At 39.8% G+C, this 23508-nt stretch overlaps 2 protein-coding genes across 10 annotated transcripts; one reads left to right on the plus strand and one right to left on the minus strand.

The window, feature by feature from the left end:
• Position 1: 1 nt before the first annotated feature.
• On the minus strand, positions 2-15471 carry sclt1 (sodium channel and clathrin linker 1). Its single transcript, XM_020084415.2, has 22 exons — positions 15341-15471; positions 14935-14996; positions 14224-14291; positions 13886-13938; positions 13697-13769; positions 12799-12854; positions 12364-12499; positions 10410-10532; positions 10167-10232; positions 9494-9564; positions 9300-9390; positions 8672-8763; positions 8180-8357; positions 7891-7989; positions 5383-5454; positions 5157-5231; positions 4880-5022; positions 4495-4687; positions 3424-3620; positions 2189-2267; positions 1425-1520; positions 2-1293 (listed from the first exon to the last, which is right to left on the minus strand). The coding sequence occupies exons 2-22, from the start codon at positions 14966-14968 to the stop codon at positions 1234-1236; spliced, it is 2055 nt and encodes a 684-aa protein (XP_019939974.2). The 5' UTR covers positions 14969-14996; positions 15341-15471; the 3' UTR covers positions 2-1233.
• c8h4orf33 (chromosome 8 C4orf33 homolog) lies at positions 15091-22224 on the plus strand. 9 transcript variants are annotated; one of them, XM_020084416.2, is made up of 8 exons: positions 15499-15567; positions 15798-15858; positions 15989-16064; positions 16145-16338; positions 18064-18124; positions 19187-19238; positions 19326-19525; positions 21444-22224. In XM_020084416.2, the coding sequence occupies exons 3-8, from the start codon at positions 16000-16002 to the stop codon at positions 21538-21540; spliced, it is 669 nt and encodes a 222-aa protein (XP_019939975.1). In that variant the 5' UTR covers positions 15499-15567; positions 15798-15858; positions 15989-15999; the 3' UTR covers positions 21541-22224. The 9 variants fall into 9 exon arrangements, with proteins under 9 accessions (XP_069386034.1, XP_019939978.1, XP_019939980.1 ...); XM_020084418.2 differs by having other exon boundaries at positions 15503-15693; XM_069529933.1 differs by lacking the exons at positions 15798-15858; positions 15989-16064 and adding an exon at positions 15091-15343 and having other exon boundaries at positions 15494-15567.
• The last annotated feature ends 1284 nt before the right edge of the window (positions 22225-23508 follow it).

Below are 23508 nucleotides of genomic sequence, written 5' to 3' on the forward strand. Positions count from 1 at the left end.
AAACGATGAAGAGCACAGTGTATTTCAAAGCGGTTTATTTTTATTATAAAAGACTTGCAGTAGATCCTGATTTTGATTCAGTGACACAACCTGGAGTGTTTGAGGTAAGAACTTCAATTCAATTGGTGCACCTAAAAAAAATGAATATTATGGAAAAGTGAATTTTCATTGCACATCAAATAAATAATTAAATATATCTTTCAAGCCTTTTTGTTCAACTTTCTATGATTATGGCTTAAAGCTAATGAATCCAGTATCAAGTCAAGAAATGTTGAAACAGATTGAAGCATGAAGTGCTCTAAAATCTCCTGGTAGACAGCTGATGACTCTGGACTTGATGAAACACAGTGGACCAACAGCAGCAGATGACATGGCAGCCCAAATCATCACAGACTGCAGAACTATACACTGACTGGACTTAAAGCAACTTGGATTCTGTGTCTCCCCACTTTTCCTTCAGTCTCTGGAACCTTCCAAACGAAAAGAGGGTTTTGGACCATTTCCTGTGTAGTGGCTCTTGATGCTCTGGCTCCAGCCTCAGACAACTCCTTGTGAAGCTCTCCCATGATCTTGACTCAGCTTTGCTTGACAATCTACTCAAGGCTGCGGTCATCCCTGTTGCTTGTGCACCCTTTCCTACCACACATTTCCCTTCAAGTCAACTTTCCACCAATGCTTTGATGCAGCACTCTGCCAACAGTCAGCCCTTTCAGTCATCTGTGGCTCACCCTCTTTGTGGAGGATGTCGTGATGATCATCTTATAGACAACTGTCAAGTCAGCTGTCTTCCTTATGACGATGGCTGTGTGTACTGATCGAGACATACAGTATTTACACTGTATTAAGAGTAATTTGCTAAAATTCTAAATTATATATAAGAATATTTTCAGATACAATTTTTGCGCTGTAGGCCATACTTAAATTTAAATTAAATTAAAACATTTTCATTTACATGAAATAACACTTCATTTCCACAATATTAAAATTTTTCAAGATGCACCTGTATACTACTTATCAGACATATTATTCAAATAATGCTCTATAAAAACCATTGGAACAACATTGGTTGACAAAATTGAGACATGTTGGTGTCATGTAACCACCAGGGCACAAATACCAGCATTTCTGTTTTGTGCCTTTGGCCAGTACATTGATTTCATATTTTGAAAAGAAAGAACAAAGTGCTCTAAACATGGCTACATTATTTTCCCACAAAACAGTGACAAGTAAACATCACAAATTCTCTGGATCAACCACAGCCATTTTCCTTCTTTGCGATGCCAGCATACTCAGCTGTAAAAAAAATAAATACAAGTGATAAATAACTTCAGTGTTCAATCAGATAACAAGAGAACAGGAAAAATACAGATCTCTCCGTGTATGAGTCGTACCATGTCACCACTTCTCTCAGTAGTTACCCATACCTGCTGTGTTGCAGTAGTTGCCCTTTGTTCAGTTTGTGTTAGTCGTCTCTGGAGACGACTCGACTTCTCTTGATTCTCTGCGAGCTGCCTCTCATACTGCACAAACACATGCATATCAATTAGTTCCACGAAGTCGAGCGCACAAAAGTTACAGAGTTTAAGTTTTTGTTTCTGAAGTCCCCAAGCAACGAGAGAACACATGATGCAATTATCGCCATCTATTATGGTAGACATGCTTTCTTGGCTGTTATTTACACATGTGGACTTGGCATTGAAATCATGCAGAAACTGTCCGGGAATCTTCACATTATTAATTGGCACCAGTCTTGTGCTTGTGCATCATAATACATTCTCTGAACCTGTGAATTAACCTCTCAGACGTCAGTGTCACCTCATTATTCTTGTCACCTTTACTTCACCCCCTTTCCAACTAATTATGTACTATTTCTCAGATAAATAAAGTAGATGGAATGGACAGTGTGAAATTAAACTTTTCCAAAATCTTCCTGTCACGCTGGCAGATGCTCATCACTTAATGCTAATCTTGCAGGTTTCTAGTAAAATGCCTCCTGCTTCTTGCCTTTTTTAGATGCTTGTCTGAGTGCAATTACAAATGAGGCTTGACATTTGCAGAGTCTAACATCAGCCGAACAGGCCTGAACAGCAAAGGGCAGCTCTTCCCACCAGGTAGAAGACGGTGTCCTACACTGAAGGACAAACATCTCACACTTCCCCTTATAAGATCACCATTCTGTGACACATACCTCAGTAATGGTGTTATGATAGGTTTCAAGCTGCATCTCTAGATCGTGTGAACGCTGCTTCTGCCGATTCAGCTCTCCCCTGAAACAAACATTTAAAGAATTAAAAAAAAGATAAGAGCTGAGCAGCCTCTCACAAAGATAAAGACACATTTATAAAGCTTTATTTTCAGGTGTTTCAGAAGGTTTAATATCTCCAATAAATCTCTACACACTACAGCTGTTGCTGAGGGCAAAACAACTTCAAGTGCTAAGTCAATTTTTCTTTTCAACTTATCAAAATCTTTGGTGCTCCACCTTAGCTGTTGTTTTATCTTTGATGCAGTGTTTTTTGATAAAACTCAATAAAAAAGTCTCCAGGCACTAGGAAGCATTGTTTTCTTATTCAATAAAGACAGTTTAAGTTCAACTCCCTTATGTGTTAAAGGCACAGTGTGTAAGATTTAGGTGAAAGGGATCTATTGGCAGAAAATGACTATAAAATAATTCTAGTGATGTTTTCTTTAGTGTGTTTCATCTATATTGTAAAAAAATGTCTTGACCCTTTACATTTAAATACTTTATATTTACGTCAGGAGCGGGTCCTCTCTATGGAGGCCGCCATGTTTTTTTACAGTACTAAACTAAACACCTTTTGAGTTTTTATGAAAACTGAAGCTACCTCAGGTTCTCTTTCATGTTTGGAGGGGGAGGGTGAGGTGAGCGGTGTTCAGCTGCGACATGCAACTTCACCACTAGATTTCACTAAATTCTACACACTGAACCTTTAATACATTTTTTTCATGTTTTGTGAAATTGTTTCACACTGGGGAGCAGACACATGTTGTCTGAACAGTCTGTTATTCAATCACAAGTTTCCATTAGACTGGGTATCAGGGCTGTAATGACTCCGAATTCACCGTTCAGTTCGGACCTCAGCTTTTGAGCCATGGTTCGTTTCATACCTCAATTTTTTTGGGGGAGGTTCTAGAATTGTTACAGCCCTACTTATTATCATTGTATGCTTCGTTTTGCAGGGTTGATCAAACCACAAAACATTTGCTTAGCCTGCTTATTCTCTTTGAGCGCCAAATCGCTTCACATTTATTTACATTACCCAGTAAATCCACAATAACAATTATTGTTAGAGAATACACAAAAAAATCCATTCATGTTCCTTGAATATTTGAAGATTATCATATCTTCTATCCCTCTTTCCTTTCTTTAGTCATGTTACATCTATTTTCATGGGCTCTTACTTAAGGCCTGTGATTTTAGTCTCGAAGGCCTGGACCAGGTTCTTGGCCTCTTCCTTCCAACGCTGAGTGCTTTTCTGCTGCGCTGTGAGGAGGCGTGTCAGATCGATGGTGGAGCTGCGGCTGGTCTCCTCCAGCTCCCTCACCTGAGCGTCGAGCCCCTGTTCCTTCAGGCTGTACTCGTGCTCCATCTGTGACACCTGGAGCAAGGCAGCGGAGTGAGGAGGTATGAAGACATTAGTTAACCCTTCTGATCCAACATTCATTTAAGTAGATAAAGACTCCTTACGTATCCAACCTTGCGCGAACTAATAAAAATGAATTCTACATTACCTGTAGACTTTAAGAAAGTATGTCTTGTGTGCCAACCATGTCTTTCATTCACCATCTTTCTGTTTTTAACCTGTGCCAACTTCCCCATAGCCCCTATGCAAGTATGTATTACTTTATTTAGCACAATTACACAATAGGTACTGGGTAGATTATCATGGAACTTAGTGGAGAGATGTGGTATGGGTCAGGCAGGAACTCCTTAAATATTGATGCAGATCAGGGTTTGGGCAGATCCAGGAATTGTTTTCCATTGATGAAAAAATCAGGCATATTAAGGGAACTGATCTATGAGTGTGTGAGATTTCGTGCAGCTTGATTGAATTTAAGGGGACTATTGAGTCTTGGCGTAGGTATGCACTCTAATGAGGCTCATTCTGGTTTCAGAATTGGCTTTCCAGTTGTTATAGTGGCACTCTTCCACACACTTTCTTGTCATGAGTACTACCCATAAACTGTATATAAAGATGGACAACATGTCTCCACTGCCTACAACTGTCCAAAATGAAGACAAAATATCCCAGATACGAACACAGGCATTAGGTGCATTAGACTTGATGCAACTCTGCTCAGCGCTGACTTGACGTGATGCATGCTGGTCCTAACACAATGTATACTGGAGAGAAGTTGTATTTAACTGCATCCAGCACAACAAAATGTCACCAGGTCACATGACTTTATATATATATAAAGGAAATAACCTATTCCTTCAACCATTTCTGCTACTATCTATTAAAAAGTCACCTGTTGTTTGGCCTTCTTTTGGACCAGCAGGGTGGCTTTCCGCAGCTCATCCATCTCCTTCCGGAGCTGCAAGTTCTCCTGTTGCAGTTGGAGCCGCTCCTCACTGACATTCACGCAGTCATCCCGGGCTGCCGCCAGAGAGCCCTGCAGCCGTCGCACCTCCTCTTGGCACCGGGACAGCTCCTCACTGTAGCTGAAGAAGGACGGAAAGATCAAGGAAGGAGAAAGGCAGATACAACCACCATTATTATTGGCAACAGATAGAGCCACAGGAGCAACACCAGCTGTCATTCTGAGGGCCAGAGGATGTAAGTGGAAGTAAGTGATTAAAGGTGGAGAAATTAACTTCCTGCCTTTTATACAAAGTATTAACTACTGCACTTACTCCATGTCCATCTTTTTCAATTTGTTCTGGGTGCTTTGTAGAGTCAAGCTCATGTCTTCCTTCATCCTCTCTGCATTCAGACACCTCTGATGAAGAGCATCAATCTTCCTGAACTCTGGCTCTGCCCTGCCCTCCTTATACACCTAAAACAAAGAACATGAAAACAATCAATAATATTGCCCGAACCCATTCATGAAATCACATAATCAAACACTAAACTCTGGGCCAAGATTCAGCAGATGCTTTTCTGTGGTTTTATGGTTTCTATCAAAATAACCTTCTCCAGTTCCTCCTCTGCAGCTTTTCTCTCTCGCATGGATCTTTCAATCTGAGACTCTTTATCGGCACACTCCTACAGAGAGGCAGAGAGACAGAACAAGGAGAGTCGGGGAGAGGGGAGGGTTGGAGATAGAATGAAAAAAGATGAGGAGTCAGGTAGAGACTGAAAGAAAGGATTTTGTGTGATTATGAAAGGAATTTGTCCTTAGAGGACAGGGTCTTACCAGCTGCAGTGCAGACAGCTCCTCGGCCATACGGTGGATTTGAGCGTTGTACTGCTTGCGCACATTTTCTACCTGTTAAAGATAAAGTCACACAGCTCAAATATGGGCAATGACTGCAGGGATCTGAGACGTGTAATTGCTTTGCATTCTTCTTTCAGCATGATAGACAGTAACTTTTATCCAACAAAGAAGCAGGCACTTGAGTTGGAGACTGAACTCAGCAGCTTAAGTTCAAAAGTTGAAGTGAAGCATAAAGTAGCTGACGTAAATGATCAATTTCCAGACTTCAGCTTTGACTGGGCAGCACATACAAATGATTAAAATCACCAGAAAATTACCAGTCTACACCTTTGAGGTTGTGAGCATTTTCTAGTGTGGACCATGTTTTTAGGAGTGAGCTACTTCAATGTACCAAACGAGCATTTGTCTTTATACTAAAGATTCAGAGAAATATAAAAAGCAGAAAGTCTAAACTTTGATTTGCATTTTCCGAAGCAAGAGACAAAGCTCACTATATAATTGTGACAAAGATAATATTTAGAGTATGGTAAAAAGTGTATTATTATGGCTGCAGAGCATTACACTGTTCTAATAAAGGGTTTCTACTGTTTACAAGCTAAAATTAAAATATTTTCTGTATGACCTGCCTACTGTGACAGATATGAAGAAATATTCAACCCCATAATTACTTGCACTTCCACCCCATAATTGATGATAAGGTGAAGTATCCTAGAAGAGAATAAACCTCGACATTCTACATTATCTCTCAAACTATAGACAGTAATAGTGTAACAGTATATAAGTATCCATAGTTTCCCACAGGCAAACTGAGTGTACTGACCAGGGTGATTTGGGCCCTTTTTATTTAAAATCTTTATATTTGCATCTGGAGCAGGTCCTCTGTACGGAGGCCGCCATGTGTTTTACAATAGTCGAAACTGCACAAACTAAACATCTAAATTGAAGCTACCACAGGTTCTCTTTCATGTTTGGAAGGGGAGGGTGAGGTGAGGGGTATTCAGCTGCAACATGCAACTTCACCACTAGATGTCACAAAATTCTACACACTGAACCTTTAAGTGGCAAAAGGGTTTGCTTAAACATACTTAAACCTTCACTGTTTACATCCACATCTGCTTGCTCACAGTTTTTGTTATTCATTACCTCTGTGGGAGCATTCTTTCAATTATGGGCACGTTACAACCAACAATATGGAACTGCGAAGAGCAGTTGTGCATTCTTGTATGGGTGTAGAAGATCCAAACAAAAATAGGGCCTGTTTGAAAATACATAGTTACATTATGCTACGGTCAGGTCTCTATTTTATGAGGCTTTACCCCACATGCATAAACGTCTGAGTGGTTCTTAAGTCCTCAGGTAAGTCAGAGGTCTGACTGGAGCAGTTTGGGGATTAACTCTTCATCACATGTGCTTATTCTCAACATTGATTGGTTTTAAATGAAAATGAGGGAGAGAGGATATTAAGCTCAAAACACTTCGGCTGCATTGTTCAACTTTAACCACCAACTCTATGACAAAATTACCAGTTACCTGGAAGGTACAAAAAAAATCAAAGCCAAGTTTTGGTTCATAATTTACTGAAAGTTTGATGCACCATTGGTTAATCTCTATATTTTCATTTCGTGTTGAAGGCCAGACAGACCTTAAGATGACAGCCAGCACCGAAGTCGTATGCAGCTTCATTAACAGGATTAAACAGTTGAAGGGCTTGATGAAGAACACCCATTAATAGAACATTAATCACCAGGTCTCTAACCGAGGCTAGGCAGGAGGACAGAGCAGTGATTTGCTTTTGGCTTATTGGGTAAAAAAAGACTGAACCTGTGGGAATGGTACAGCTAAAGGTTGTGGTTGCATGTGTATGACGAGTATTCGGGCCACATTGAAAAAACCCCTAGATTTTTAGATAATTAGTCATAATATATATATTTTTTTTTTAATTGTTATACTACGAGAAAAAAAACCAACTCATGCTCACCAGGGTTTCACTCTTGGATCCAAATTTTGAACCAACCTTATTGTGAAACTATGAAATCCTTCTGAATATCAAATTTCGACCTCCACAAAAGAGGCATTTTCCTTAAAGTGCTTGCGGTTCTTTTATGAAATAGACTCAGTTTCTTACACAATATTTTCAAAGTCCTGACACCACAATAATGTGGGGCTGATGAGCCAAGGTATTGTGTTATTTGTGAGATTTACATTAAAAGGTAACTTAACAAGATGCTCCACATTCTTCATTTTAAAGGCAAAAGGCTGTTCTTAACATTTTTGATATATGCAACTTCTTCTAAATATAGAGGTTTGGCACCAAACAGCATGATATCATCCAGTGCTTTTATGAGGATACGTGATAGAACAGTGAAGGTAATTTGTTGTGGCTGTATTTTTCTTTTTTTCTGTCTTCTACTCTTTCAGTGTTATTGCGGAGGATGTTTGTAATATGTTCTTGTGTTCTTGCTCAGAGAGTCATGCAAATCTCCCCACCTCTTTTCTGGTGCGGACCGCAGCGTGCTGGATCAACTGTTTGTTGGCCTCCTTCATCTTATCTACCTCCTCCATCCTCTGTTTCTCTCTTAACAAGGCCTGAAGGGAGAGGGCAAAGACAGACTCACTTTTCAGTGGGAAAAAGTTGCTGAAAGGATGTGGACACTTGTCAGTGGAAAGTAGAGCCTAATAGACTGAGGGGGAGGCTTGGTGAGGGAAAAAGACTAAAAGCGAGGGAGAAAGGATAGAGTGATTAAAGAAGAGAAAAAGAGCAAACAATGGCAGTTACCTGGTCTTTTTGCAGTGCAGCCTCCTCCGCCACCTGAACATTCTCTCTAACTTTGGCTAGGGCCTCATACTTCTCCTCTTCTAGGGTGCTGCAACGTGCCTGCAGTTCCCCCAACTTCCTCTCCCACACAGTTTGCTCTCTGCGAAAGGACTCTGCCTCTTGAGATGATGCCTTTAGCCTGGCAGTGCAGAAGAGGGGAGAAAAACAGAACCTTATAGCTCTAATGTAAAACACCATTACTTCTGAGATTCAAACATAAAGCTGCTCCATACGCTCTTCTGTTGTTGATGTTGTCGTGCTGCTGTTATGTATTTAAATTCACTTAAATGATCATATATTGATCATACTTTTAAAGCACATTGAGATTTGTCAAATTGCACTCATAACTTGAACAATTTTCTCCCCTCATCAGTCTGGAATCTACATCTGAGAGTTCTATGATACAGAAATGTGAGAAATAATTTAAATACTTGACAGATTAAAAATGCTCACCTGGCCTCTAGCTGGCTCAAAGCTGCCTGGAGCTGTTGGAGCCGTCTGTCGGCCGCATCCTCACGGCTCTGAGCCTCTGCAACATCCTCCTCCTAGATACACACACAAACACACACATGTAGCTCTCAGAGCAGAGCTGCAGGGAACCAGATTTTTCATTGCAGAGTAATAAAATAAATGTGTGGTTTTGTTTAGAACAAATCTCCATATAATGACAAAAGGTGACGCCAATCAGCCAAAACTAGATTGGTAGTCAGGAGGCTTCATACCTCTGCCAAGGTGCAACGGCCCCTTGTGAAAGAACATTACAATTCACTAGATCCATATTTTTATTTGGTTAATATATCAGTCCCCTAAATATGCCCGATACTTTATATCAAGATCCATTATTTAGTCTTTGAGAAATTAAGTAAAACGTCGAAAGTCAATGTTAAAGAAAGTAAAAAATAAATCTGAAATACAAGTTTTTGTATAATCTTGTTTGCAAACAGACCAACCACACAGTAAATATGCAGACAGGGATGAAAACATAGCCTCCTTGGCAGAGGAAGAAACCAGAAATCCAATTTCACTGCCATTAGGTGGACATTAACAACTAATTTTCTTTTGCACTTTTGTTTTCCCTGACCCGTCTCTGTATCTGGTTCTGGACATTATGCAGCAATTTGGTCATCTCATCCACTTTGGCTGTGGCTGTCCTCAGTTCAGTCTTGGCTTGTCTACAGCAGGAAAGAGAAAAAACAACAACAGTTGAAACATATAACAACACAGAAAACTGGCTGCAATTTCCAAATTATAGCCTTATTCTGTGAGCTCTGTCACCTGAGCTGACTGTGTTGCTCCTCCATCTCTGCGCTCTGCTCTGTCACCGTCTTCAGCAACTGCTGGTTGGTCTGAGTGTGGCAACAAAGACAAGACTGCCATTTGTGAGGCATGACTTCATCTTTCCCTCAAAACCAACTTTCCCTAAAACTTCTCTCAGAGCTTTGTATGTACTTTTAGAACAAACCCATGGAGCCTCTGTCTGTCATTCACTGTTACATAGTCAGTTGTGCCAACATGCGGTGACTGAAAGAGACCGCATGTGTGATAAGTGAAGAGAGGGGGAGTAAAAGGGCTTTCCTCTCATTAAAAATGCATCAGAGGGATATAGTATTACTCTGTCTTCACAGGTTGTATTATGTCCAAAATAACCATCAGGCATACCTGTGTGTGTGTGTGTGTGTGTGTGTGTGTGTGTGTGAGGGAGAGCGACAGAGCCTAGCGCTGAGAAAAGAAAAATCCAAGGTAGTTAGAGGATTACCAAGCAAAATGACAGTCCATTATGCAACCAAGAAAGTTCTGGCTGACTAGCAGAGTGATTTAGAAACCAATTCACTTAGTTGCAAGATTAATTATTAGAGCAGGGTTCATTTCGGAGAAATGCACACCATTTCGATCCCATGGCTAATTAGGAGGCAATAATTTAACACACTTTTAATTAACCGTCACTTACCGATTCCAGCTTCTGATTGGTGACTTGGAGTTTGTTCGAGTGCTGCTGGAACTGAACAAGCTGATCCTGTGGCAAGAAGAAAGAGGACATCACTGAAATGTAACTGCATGTAATTACCTCATGCTAATATTAAACATTAACTGCTCTAATTAATTGCTTTGTTATAATAAAAGCTCCATCTAGTGGTGAAACATTAAAGATCTAATAATGTGCTGGTTCTGCATGTTAACACGAGAACTGAACCTTGAGCTGCTGTCTCTGAGCATCGTGGACCTGGCCATCCGACATGGATTTCTGGTAGACCTGCTGGAGCCGGTCCAGCTCCTGGGCGGCCGTCTGCCACAGCTCCATGGCCTGCACCCGCTCCTGAACACATGCACAGTAAACACACACAGACACAGACACACACACACACACAGACACACAGACACACACACACACACACACACACACACACACACACACACACACACACACACACACACACACACACAGGAGAGACAGTCATGTAAGCTAAGGACATTGTTGCTACTTGGAGTTAGATGAGAAGAACACAACCAAAGCATTTGACAAACAGACAAAGCATAGAAAACAGCTGGACTCATTCAAAGAGAAATAATGTCTTCTAACCGGTTCCAAATTGGTCTTATTTTCAGATGGATTCTTCTTGGCAAGTGAGCAAGTCAACAAAAAAATCAAAAAATCGCTCATTCATGTAACTCAAGTTTGAGTTAAAGTGGCTGTTTCCACCTGCCCACAACTGAATGCAGAGTTATAGTATTTCTTCTAAAATCTGGTTTCTAAAATCAAACAAAGTGGACACACAACAGCATCCAGCAGCAGCAAACAAAGTTTACTGGGACATATAACTAAGACATTTACACTGAAATGATTCAGCTAGAGAATGTTTGACAAGCACTTACATTATTATTCAATTATTCAATCTGTTTTAGCAGAAACATTCTCTCCTGATCAGCTGATCAATTATTCCACAAATTGCTGCAACTAGGGATGATCATATACAGTTAAACCATTAACCACCAATTCAAATTTTGACCATGTGATAAAATTGTTAAGGCTATTAAAAACAATCCTTTGGCATCTGTACCATCTTAGCAAGTATCCTCTGCCGCAGGTCTCACAGTCAGCTGACAGTATACAAGAATGACCCGGTATTCTGTTGACAAATAACTTGTTTACTCTCATACTCTTTGGAGGGAATGTGTGCCCATCGCAGCCATGTTTCCATGGGCACACAGCTAAAGCAGAAAGTAATGCAGACATCTGCCTGCCTAAGATTCTTAAAACCTGGAATTATGGATGTTTTGACAGTCCACCAGGCCACAGAAGCGACTGGATTTCTATTGACTGACAGACGGGTGTGTGTGTAAATGAGAGAGGGAGAGAGGGAGAGAGAGAGAGAGCAGCAGTGCTGCAGGTATCTGAGGAGTGACTCCGAAAATCACCATTTATTGAAAAAGCTCTCTTTCACTCTGCCTACCTCTTCTTATCAGCTGACTGTTGGATGTTAACAGTAATCCAATCAGATTTTGCCATGATCAACCAGCCAATCATTTGTTGCTGTCAAACATTGAATTTGTTCACTACAATAGCCTAGAACCCAGGCGGTTCCTGTACTACGCAATAGCATCCCAATTCAACCTTAATGACATCACGTACTTAAATAACAAGCGCCAAATAGACTCTCATTTATATCAAATAATTTACATGTCTTATTGTGCATGGTAATACATTTTATTAATTCTTCAAAAGACTTTTCTGATAAAACTGTCCCCATCTCTCCCTCCTTCCTTTGTTTGGTTACTTTTCTTCTCTCTCTCTCATTAACTACAAATACAAAAACAGTAGTTGGTACCATGTACGTGTGAAGACAAAGTTAGGGACAAATGCAGTGTATTATTCAAAATTAGAGCAGCTTGGTTCTCTGCTATCTCTACACAGCACGTTTATTTTTTCCAGAGTGAAAAAAAAGGAGCTTGAAAGTCTCCAACCGCCATGACGGAGCCAAAACGCAATGCTGCAGCCAGATGGTGTGTACATGGGCCGCGAGACAGCAAACAAATGCCTTTCCTTGCATTATTTTGTGACAAATAATATGCAGATTATATAAACACATAATTGCAATTGTGGACTTAATTTACAAAGATTTAGATGTCACATATGGAAATTTGCAGACCTGCTCAGACAGCTGGACCTGTTCTTGGAGGTTCCTGATGACTGCCTCCTCCTCCAGTGTGCTGCCCTCCATTCCTGAAGCCACGGGCAGAGCATGCAGCTGTTTCTCTACAGACTCCCTCAGCTCGGCATGCAACCTTGAAAAGATAAGTGTTGATTCTGAGGAATTATATGAAAGGCGTCATTCATACTTTTAAATTTGTGAATAGTTTGTGATTTTAAATCAAATACCACAATCTTGATCTTGGATGCAATGTAAATGGCTTAACAACTCACTGTAACCTTATCTTATAAGTGTAAAATAATCCAACTCAGAAAACAACATAATATCTGATACTGTCGAATAACCTTATGTTGATTGCTGTGATACATCCTCACTAATGTCTCCTGTTGTGTCACTACTCTTCCTATGTTGACACCAGTAGAAAATTGCTACCTTTCGTTCTCTTTGACAACCCTCTCCAACTTCACTTTGACATCCGTCATCTGCGCCTGTTTATTTTAAAAACCAGAGGGAAATCGTTCGTTATTAATCAGTTCAGACATCCTGGTCGATTTTAGAGCACCTGCAATCAAATCAGGGCTCAGGTTTTCACATATGAAAAGTAACAATTGACAAAGAAATAGAGGGGTTTCGTGTTCATGAGGAAAAAGATCGCACAGGTTTATCTTTTAGTCTTGGGCAGTTAAATGCAAGACTTTAGAAATACCAAGTTAAATTTATAACCAAACTTTTGATAGAAAAACATAACAAAATAGAAAATATACCAGTTCCATGCAAACACATTATGTCCATTTGACTCTACTGCCTTGATCTCCATTGTCCAAAGTTTAAAAGACTTGACACACAGCAGTTTCCTTCATAAGTACTTGTTGCATTCTCAACACACTTATCATAAAACTAGCATTTCCCCATGTTAATAAACAAACTAGCTGGCTGACCAGGGCACTAGTTTAACCCATAAACTCAACAATAAAAAGACTTACGCAGCAGATACCAGAACTGATGATTCCTTAACTTCTGACAGAAGTAGAGATATTCTTGCAGTTACAGCCCATTCAATCTGAATTTAAGACAGCTGAATACTTTTTAAGGCCTTTTACATTTAAAATTGAGGCCTTTTAAGAGTTTGCAGCCAAGGACCTGCAGCCAACCTGCGAATTGATATTTTCAAGATGATGCAAGACTTTTTCAATCACATGACATCTCCATATATCTGCAATCTGTTTATGGTCTTTCAGAAGTAAAAGGTAAGATATTTCATGTTTGTAGCATCCTTTCACATTGCTGCCATAACTGAGTTAGTAAAGGTTTTTGTTAAAGTGTGTTTTACCTGATATCTCTGCAACTGCTCATTCATTTCATCCATGTGCTGATCATACTCTGCGATCAGAGGAGCCATCATACTGTAACACAGATTAATGATGATGATGATGTGAAAAAAAAGGATCCATGGTGAGTGGACATCAGCAAAAGGTTGTATGTGCACTGCCATACAAGAAAGTCTTTGGACATGTCTGACCTTCTGTCTGAGATCCAGTGAGCAGGAGCCCCTGTTCTTCTTTCCTCCTCAACCTGATGGACATAAGACATGCAGGAGTCATGGTGGTTAGTGTCATGGTGTTTTCAATTCACTTAATTTAGTTTCCTTCATGAAAACAAAATAGATATAGATGAGCATGTTACAGAGAACAGATACTGAACTGATTAAATCCCCGTATATGTATATGTACTGTATGTCTTATTGAAAAACATACTGAGAATAATATGAATACAACACACCAAAAAAAAAGCCACAGAAACATTTGGTTAAGTCAAATATTTGACAGTTAATAAAAGTTTATGATGAGAACTTTATACCTGAGATGATGTGGACTGAATGTGGTGCCCGTACTGATGCTGACTGAGAGCAGAGTTTAGCCTGTGGTCTGAAAACAAAGAAACAGTTAAGCACATTCACAACAATACTCAGGGTTAACAAGTTTCAAGTTTTCAGGACTTTTAAGTTGTATCATTCACTAATTAAGTTGAGTGAAGGCAGAGTAAGGCAATTACAAACATCTTGAAAACATCTGAGAGAAATTCAGTCTTTGCCAGCATCATTCAGAACTTTGAACGGATGAGAGATTCATTATACAGAGGTCACCCATGAGTGACATGAACACTTTGTTAGGAAAGAAGAAAGTGAACAGATGGAGAAAGAGAATGAGATGCATGTGAGCAGTAAAGCAAATGAAGGAAAACAGAAACACAAAGTTATAAAAATTTTATGAAAGGGTAAAATTCAATAAGCCTTCGTATCTTAACCAAAGCAAAAGCACATGAACAACCAGTTCTATGATTTGGCAGGTGTATTCATGAAAGATGTGTCTATGTAATGAATAGCTTGGTTGACATCAAATCACTACTGCAGTATCAGTATATATATAGTGCGTGTGTGTGTGTGTGTGTGTGTATGTGTAACTAGTATCCATACAGTGATGATCTGTCCATCTAAACCCTTTGGGGTCTTTTTAGTTTGGCCACTTATACAACAATATACTGGCGCTACCCTCCCTGGTTAGTTCTTACCTTGATCACGCAAAACCTCAACTTCTGCATCCATGCTGAGTGATGCTGAGTGATGCTGAGCTCTGAACAGAAGCAAACAGTTTGCGTTGACAGCTTGAAATCGATCAGCAGTGAAACCTTATATTTAAAGCAGAGGCAATTCCGATTTGCCCACTGGATGAGTCAGTGGCTGTTTTCAGTTCAGTGCAGGAGTTTTAAAAGTGTGTCAGTAACACGTGACTTGAGCTAACGACGATAGAAAGATGCTAAAACATGTATTAGCTGGTGTTGTTAGGGGTTGCTGCTAGCATTAGCTGGCGCAGCTAATCAATCTCGGCTAAAGCTTGACTAACTAAACCTTGTTACGTGTTAAATAAACGACTGAGTGTCAACACAAAACCAAACCCTGGGGGGAAGTGCCACTTACGAGGTAAGTGTGTTATGTGTCGGGCGACAGAGTGAAACTCGGAGACGTGAGAGGAGTTTTGGTTCTCCTCGGTTCCGCCGTCCGTTCAAAGCAAACAAACAACAACCAATGGCTATAAGGGTGTGCTTCGCTAAAATACTTCCGTTTGTGCAGCAGTGGCAGAAGAAAGGTTCCGGTCTGAACAGGAACGCTTCATTCGGATAAACCGAACCTGTACGTATTGAAAAGTGAGTCAGCTGTTTGATTTTAGTTCCAGTATGAGTCACGTTGTCACATGTGACGATTTTGGAAGTGGAAATAGCTGCTGTTAAACTCGGCTAGCTTGGATAGGAACACAGTTTTTGGGATAAATGGTAAATGGTCCGGATCGGTCGTTATGATTTTCTGATAATATATGTTGGCGAGGAGAAAGTTACTTTCGAAAACAGCTTCTGTTTTGTTTCCTTTATTTGTCCAGATCTTATCTGACACTACAGCTCATCAGCTTGCTACACTTTGATGGTTCAAAGTTCCAGGAAGTCAGTGTGTTATTGTCTTCATTAGTTATTGAGTAATAGACGTGTATTTGATATGAAGAGCCCAACAGTGAGTACTTTAATACACGACAGGCTCAGCTGGGACACACTTGACAGTAGTTTATCTTTGCAGGCTTTAACAACATGGGGTTAGCTCAGGGACTCCAATGTATGACTCTTATCCACTTCCTGCTGTGCTGTGCATCTCTGTAAGTTTACCATCTACATCACTGTGTCACTAGTCACAGCAGACTTGACTCATTCTGAATGATTTGTGTTTTTCTTTCAGTCCTCTCACACTGATGGAGTTTTCTATCCAGCGCACCTGGGACAGTGATCCCGTGAACCACGAGCCCATCAGGATCCTGTTCTCTCCCGGACAAGGAGGACTGAAGATCGAGGTGTTCGGTCCCTTCTTCAATGACCCCGCAGCTCCTGCAGGACCCCCGAGTCAGGCCTTCCCTGGACTCTGGGATTATGAAGGTGGGTAAGAACTAAGGTAGGAGTCCAGGCCGAGAGACGCTGTGTGTATGGTACCGCAGCATACAGTTTTCTAGAGATGCAAATACTGTGGATGTAGGCCATAGCATTTAGAGATTTACAGATTTACATGACTGATACAGTGACATTAATGCATTTTGATATCAAATCAAAGTTTGCTAAAAATAATAATTTTTACATGCAAAAACCTCAGAAAAGTGAGGAATACTTGGATGGACAGAAGTGCAATAGATGTGTCGTGTGTAACAGAGCATATCAATAACAAGAATATTCATGAGAAAATACAGTGTCCAAAATCAAAGTGTATGTAAAGAGAAAAAGTCTGATAGAGATGAAGGTTGTGGTTGCATGGAAGGCAGAGCAGCAATGACATATTTGACGTATGAAGTCACATTAGCAAATGTAATAACTGCATGTTAAATCTGCAGGGCTAAGGAATAGTTTTGACAGATGCTTACTCGAAAGGGCGGTATGGTGATATTGTTGTTAGCACTGTCACCTCACACCAAGAAACAAAACCCTGGTCTTCCGTGTGTTTGCATGTTCTCCCTATTTGTTTTGTTTTCTCCAGCTCCCTCCCACTGTCCAGAGACATGTCGATTGGGGTTAGGTTAATTGGAGACTCTCAATTGTCCGTAGGTATGAATGTGAATGGATGTTTATCACTGTACGTTGTCCCTGCGATATGCTGGTGACCTGTCCAGCGTGTACTCCACCTCTTGCCCAATGTTGGCTGGGATTGGCTCCAGCTCCCCTGTGACCCTCTAAGGACAACCTGTTTGATTGACTGCTCATTTGGTTTCTTGTAGAGTTATGAGAAGATTATAACGCCACTCTCCCAAATCAGCTTCTCACCAAACGCTAGCTCTTGACTAAAAAGTATATTCTCCAATAAGTCAAAGTATTCCTGGGGCTCCCACCTGCATTCGAAGGTTATAATCCTCCTGCAGCAGCAGTTGTGTGTTTGGTCCCAATCCAGCCTTTGCTGCGTGTCCTCCCCCGCTGTCTTTGTCCATATTTCACACTCACTTTCGAGTCAATAAAGGCAGAAAAATGCCTGAAAAATGTGCAAAAAAAGGCAACCTACTGTTATATTTACAGCCTTCTGTTTTAGATATTGTAATAGATTGCATGTAACAGGCACAGGTGATGCGTCTATGGTCTCCACCTGACAGTAGCTGTATATATTGTAACACTGTAATTTCAGCCATGACTTGTTTAGTCTGTGTGCTGCAATCTCTCTGAGCTGAGATAAAATTCTGAATTCAGACCAATGAAATTTGGGAGACTAGGGACTATCTGTGTCTATGAGGTCATAATAGTAATTGCATTATCATTGCTATTGTGACACAGCAATTAAACCTTGTAATGAGGTTGAGTAACAACAATTCTATCTAATTGACCTTAAGTAAGTTCGATTTCTGGCTAACGAGCCCCACATATTTGGCCTCATTAATGTTAGTTATTAGATTGGAAACCAATCCCATTATAATCTCAGTAGATAATGAGCACACTGGGCGTGTTGGTCCTCATATCCTACTTGAACCTTTATGTATCTCTTACTTTTACATGATGTTAAACTGTACATGATTCAAATGATTAGGATTTAATAATAAGAATGGGTGCTGATGAGGTTAATAACACTTTCTAATCTTTATTATATGATTAAAGGCCTTATCTTTATTGTTTTCTTCTTCATCTCCTCAGTTGTTGAGTCGTTCTTCCTTGATAGCACTACAGAAAATTACCTGGAAGTGGAGCTTTGTCCGTAAGTACATAGCTGCTGCACTGTCTTGTGTTTTGGGGGCAGTATTGTGCATTGAAAAAATGCATGGTCACATCATTTTGGACCATTCTCATAACATATGACATAGGTTGTTGTTGTTGTTTCTACACTACAAGATATTATAGGGAAGAAAAGGAGAATCAACATGTTCATGGCTTTAGTGAACCACTGTCGTTCAAGGACTTGCTTCTAACCTCTCTGAGAGAGCGCTACATCCAAACGTCCTTCACATTTCTGTGAGCATCATAGAAGCAAGACTGACAGTGAATAGATCTGAACTGCATTTGACCTTTCATTTTCATCTGATATATCATCTGAGGTAATCATCTGACAGTATAAGAGCACTTGGCTGCTTATCAAAATCTTTGTTCTGTAAGGTATCTGCAGACAGCTCACTTTCACAGGGTCCACCGGTCAGCTGAGTAGTGAGTTAATTCCTATCTCACTCTCCTTCCCTGATGTCTAACCCTTTTCACAATTTAGTCTTTTTTAGTTCATCATCTGCAAGAGATGCAATCCTCGACAGTTTTCTTCCTTTTCATTTCTGCAGTGAAGATATAGGGAGACGTTATTTCCTCTTGGAGCAGAAGAACATGTTAGGAAGCTGCTGTAGGTTAAACTGGACTAAACATTTTTAAAGGAACACTATGTATTACTGAGCAACAGTGCCTCCTCTAGTCACATGTGGTCTCTCACTTCTTGAACCAGAAGAGCTGCCTCTGTAACAATTACATAGATGTAAACACTGGTTTTTAATGACTTCTCAGTGTTTTGTCCGACCTATATTTTGGCATTACTTTTTGGCCTTGCAATATTTAGGCTACAACAAATAATTCAACACTACTGTAATAGACCACAGTTACATTGGCACTTGCTCCATTCCAAAATAATATTTGTTGTAATGAATGAACATATAATTGTTAAGTCTTGAAATACAAGACAACACCCATTTTTTAAACCTAAGTTTCAGAGACATATCTTCTACTGGGCCAGTATGGTGTCACACTAGAACAATAAAACATGTTCTTTATGGTTTTATTTTAGACATGGACAACATCTGATATTACTGCTATCAGGAGTCGGCCAAGCCTTCCAGGTAGGCAGACATCCAGAAAATATTGAGAGATGTTTTTAGCGTTGGGTGGTAGATATATCTTATTTATGCACTTGTTTCTTTCTCCAGCAACAACTACCGATGGTGTTTAATGCCACAATCACAGGGGACAGGTGGATGGGTGAAGCTCTCCTCCCTTGGTCGTACTTCCCTCCCAAGGTTAACAAGATGAACTCTTACGCCATCCACGGCTCAGGAGAGAAGCGCACGTACGAGGCTCTCTACTCCATTCCCAAGGACGAGATAGTGGAAGGCCAAAAACCAAACTTGTGAGTATGCAGAATCCCAAGTGTTTGTTCAAAGTCATGTAGGTCATCGACACAGATATTATTCAGAAACAAAAACATTGTTTTGTTAACTTAATTTCTTCTCCCTCAATTACCTTCTACTTGACCCAGAATTTTACTTTAGTTAATTCACTCAAAGGTAAACTAATTCTGGTCTGTGTGCTGTATCCACTTTGTGGTCTATGAATATGTATGAATTCTCTTTTGTAGCTTTATCTCCTCACAATTTCTTTAATCTCAGCCCAGCTTCATTGTTGCTTAGTTCAGACATTGTGAATGCTGTTACCTCTTTTACATCACAATTATCAGGTATGCCCACATTTGTTTTTGCAGGTAAACCTGCTAAAAAAGGCAATTGATTTATTTCCTATAGACAGTAGAGGAGTTTACTTTTCATTTTTTTCCTGGAATGTCATGTTCGACATCACAATCGCTTTGAAAATTGTGGCACTCACGATCGCTGTCTTGCTGAATTAGCACGTTTAACCAGGTGTCACGTTTCCTTCACTGTGGGTTGGAGCCAATTAAAACCTCTGTCTACTGCAGAGTTGTTACTCGGAGTGAATGCGAATGAAGAACATTCCCATTGCCGATAAAATATTAGTGGGTGTTAGAGGGCTTTTGACCAGTGGAAAAGGGTCAGTACACACTTATCTTTATGGTTTATTAAAGGTTGTAAAAAAAATATTTCACATTCAGTAAAGAGAAGATCATCTGACATCCAAGGGACATATGTATAAAAACACATATAGCATTCATTTTAGATTCCTGGGGTGTTTTAACCTTGATTTACTGCATGCTGGGAAGTATATTTAAATTGGCTAACCATGTTTCTAAATGAATCATCAGGACTACCTCACTTTTGTTTGAAACAAATATCACCCTTATTTCAATTTTTATTCTAAATGTAGATCATTAGAATTTAAAAACCTCCAATTATCTTTTATTCCAAAGAATAATTTTCATTTTTGGGAGGGGTTGTGGCTCAGGGGGCAGAGCAGGTTTTCCACTCATCCCTGGGTTGGCGGTTAAATCTGTGGCTACTAAGGATGCACGTGCCAGTTCATTCCTATTGCCGGTCCAAACCTGGATGAAATGAATGGGTTGGGTTGCATTACGAAGGGCATCTTGTATAAAAACATTTTTGCCAGATCAAATATGCTGATGATTTCACATTTTACACTGTGCTGTACTCAAATGTAGAGGGACTGTGAGAGGCAGATGTAGAAAAGAGGGGTCAGAAAAACCCAGCAGAAGTTAGGATATCTTACACTTTTAGTTTGATATATGTGATAACACTGGATTTCATGTTTCCCATCTTGGGTTTTTCCACAATTAAGTCTTTCATTGGATAGTGGCACCATTCTTTCCATTTTCCTGCCAGATTGAGAAGTGTTTATCTTACAAATCGTAAAACAAGTTTGTATGTCAAAGTATTAACAGGACCACTTTCACACTAGAAGGGCATTCAGAGAATGCATTCCTCCGCCAAGTCCCAACAGTCCCATTATGAAACCATGAAAGATTTTTATATGGATCTGCACCAAATCATGCACACTCATAAATAGCAGTCCCCTAAACACTCCAGATTTTTTATTCTCTCAAAAGTCTATGAAAATATTTGAAAACGCCTTGGGATGTTAAAGAAAGTGTTAAAGAAAGTGACATGAGATTCCTGGATCTGCCCCTTGATTCAGATCTGCTCCAAAATTTAAAATGGTCTTTCTGGACCCACACTGCATCCTTTCACCAAGTTACATGATAATTTGTGTTGTAGTTTTTGGTGGAGGTAATAACTTGCACTTATGAACACCTGAGAAGATAAATGCAGAAAAGGAGCCATACAGTTTATGTTTGTGGGTTTGATGCATCTTTATTCAATTCTGTTTCTGTCTTTTAGCCATCGCCTGGAGTATTTCCAAAATTTCCGCCTGCAAAGCATCATGGGAGAAGATTGGGTTCAGCCGGAGTCTGATCTGTGGATAGGAAAACCCTGAGCTTTTCAAATGCTCCTTTTTTCCACTCTCTCCTGGTCTCTCTTGCAAGCTCACACACACACGCACACACAGAGACACACACACACATGCACACACCAGGGCGGCAGGGTAACAGCACAAACACCCGGGGAACAAAGGGCAATCAATCTTTATTAGTTAATGATGTCAAACGATTTGACAAGAAATATGTTATCAGCTTGTCAGAGCGTATTAGCCTTCACACACATTCATGCGAGCGCGCAGACGAAAGCACACATCTCACGATATTGGACGTCACCTTATGTTGCCTCAGCAGAGTGTGACCTACAGCGGTTATTCTGTGGATGGTTTTCAAGGGATGCTCGCTTTGACCTTCAGCTCCTGCGTAGCTAGCGTTTCACTTCAGTGATACAGACACAGCAGTGTGTGTTTCTTTGCCTCGTTAGTGGACACACACTGAACCATACACACACCTTAGAAAATCTGCTCATCTGAGACACATGCCAGGGCTTTTGAATCATGGCTGCACTGTAATTAGGTCATTTTGCAATCATTCCACTACCTTTATTGATTTCCTTTTACTATTACATAGGTATTCAAAATGACTCCCTTGATGGAGAAGTGTTTTTGTCCTTTTTTTTTTTCTTGTTTGAGAAATGTGATTAGATTTCCGTGCTTTGTTTCCAATAAAGCATTTTTTCATCAGTGTGGGGAATATTATTTTTCACTTGAAGATGGCTGAAGTGGTGGAAGAAGCCCTCAGATCATTTACGACAAAACCGTAAAAAAAAAAAAAATGTATCCTACATTCAAACCCTTGATTACTGTAAATAAAATTACAAAATGATCTCAGGAAAATGTACTTAAAGTAGAAATATTGCTTTGGTTTATTCTTATATATGACACAGTGTTGTGTGGTGACAGAATCGATGAACCAATTACCAGTGGTTCAGTGGTCGTCAGAAGAAAAGAAAAGGTGGAGCAGAAGGAGAGAAAAACGAAAAAGAGACCTCTGCCACGGACACAGCTAAATCCTACTTCAGCAACTTGTTCACCGGTGAAGGGACCTTCTCTATCAAACACCAAACTTACATTACAATACAATATAATACAATACATTAAAATACAATAAAATTAATACTGAGACTAATTTAGTTTAGGGCAACGGAAAGAAGACAAAACAACATACAGACATGTACTTACAAATATCCAATAAAACATCACAATTAAAGTGCTGCTCAGTTGTGTTGAGTAAGATATAGAGGAGGCAGGAAAAAGAGAAAAATACAAAACTTCTTGAAAGAAAAAATACTAAAATTCTGAGGCAAAAGAAAACTCTTAATTGTACTAATTTCTATTATCTACTATCTAAATTAATGTTATTTACATAGCAGATAGGCATTCAAGAAAATGTTAATTTTTATTCATTCATTTGCCAAGCTCAAGATGGAGCACATCATTTGTTGTAGCTTATGTACAAACACTTAAGCCGACTCTTTATCTCACTCACTCTTTAAAAAGTGTGTTGTTTTGTTTGCTGGCCTCTACATTCACACTGCCCATAGCATCTTGAAAACTTACATAAACTACTTGTTGGTCAGTCTCGAAGCTTTGCACTATGTGTAATCAATGGAACTTTTTCCCCAAATGAACATACTGGCACAATTTATTGGTTTCCATTACATCAACAAAATTAGCCGTCTCGTGGGCTGGTGAACGAGTGCCTGCGATGGAGTCAAATTCCTGTCCTGATTTATTGTTTTAGTCAGCCCCTGGTCTTATTACTGCAGATCTCATACTCATACACAATTTCAAAAATAAAAAGTGGCAAGATAATGAGTACAGGTTTGAGATGATAAATCACAGTGTAGTTAACTCATTTACTTCTACCTCATGTAGGAAGAACAGATTGTTGAAGTCATTTTCGAATGTGAGAGTACTTTCCACATACATCTGTGCATGTGTATAATAATGCATGCTATATCATAG

The sequence above is a fragment of the Paralichthys olivaceus genome, chromosome 8 (assembly GCF_024713975.1).
Source record: "Paralichthys olivaceus isolate ysfri-2021 chromosome 8, ASM2471397v2, whole genome shotgun sequence".
Classification (NCBI taxonomy): Eukaryota; Metazoa; Chordata; class Actinopteri; order Pleuronectiformes; family Paralichthyidae; genus Paralichthys; species Paralichthys olivaceus.

Bases quoted from the DNA above. Each gene is read 5' to 3' on its own strand.
- sclt1 (XM_020084415.2), bottom strand. From the start codon at position 14,968: ATGGATGCAGAAGTTGAGGTTTTGCGTGATCAAG. The intron at 7,990-8,179 runs GTAACTGCCATT...CTCTCCCTTCAG, and splicing joins CTGCACTGCAAAAAGACCAG to GCCTTGTTAAGAGAGAAACA. The intron at 5,023-5,156 runs GTTATTTTGATA...TCTTTGTTTTAG, and splicing joins CAGAGGAGGAACTGGAGAAG to GTGTATAAGGAGGGCAGGGC.
- c8h4orf33 (XM_020084417.2), top strand. From the start codon at position 16,000: ATGGGGTTAGCTCAGGGACTCCAATGTATGACTCTTATCCACTTCCTG. The intron at 16,065-16,144 runs GTAAGTTTACCA...TTTTTCTTTCAG, and splicing joins CTGCTGTGCTGTGCATCTCT to TCCTCTCACACTGATGGAGT. The intron at 16,339-18,063 runs GTGGGTAAGAAC...TCATCTCCTCAG, and splicing joins TGGACTCTGGGATTATGAAG to TTGTTGAGTCGTTCTTCCTT.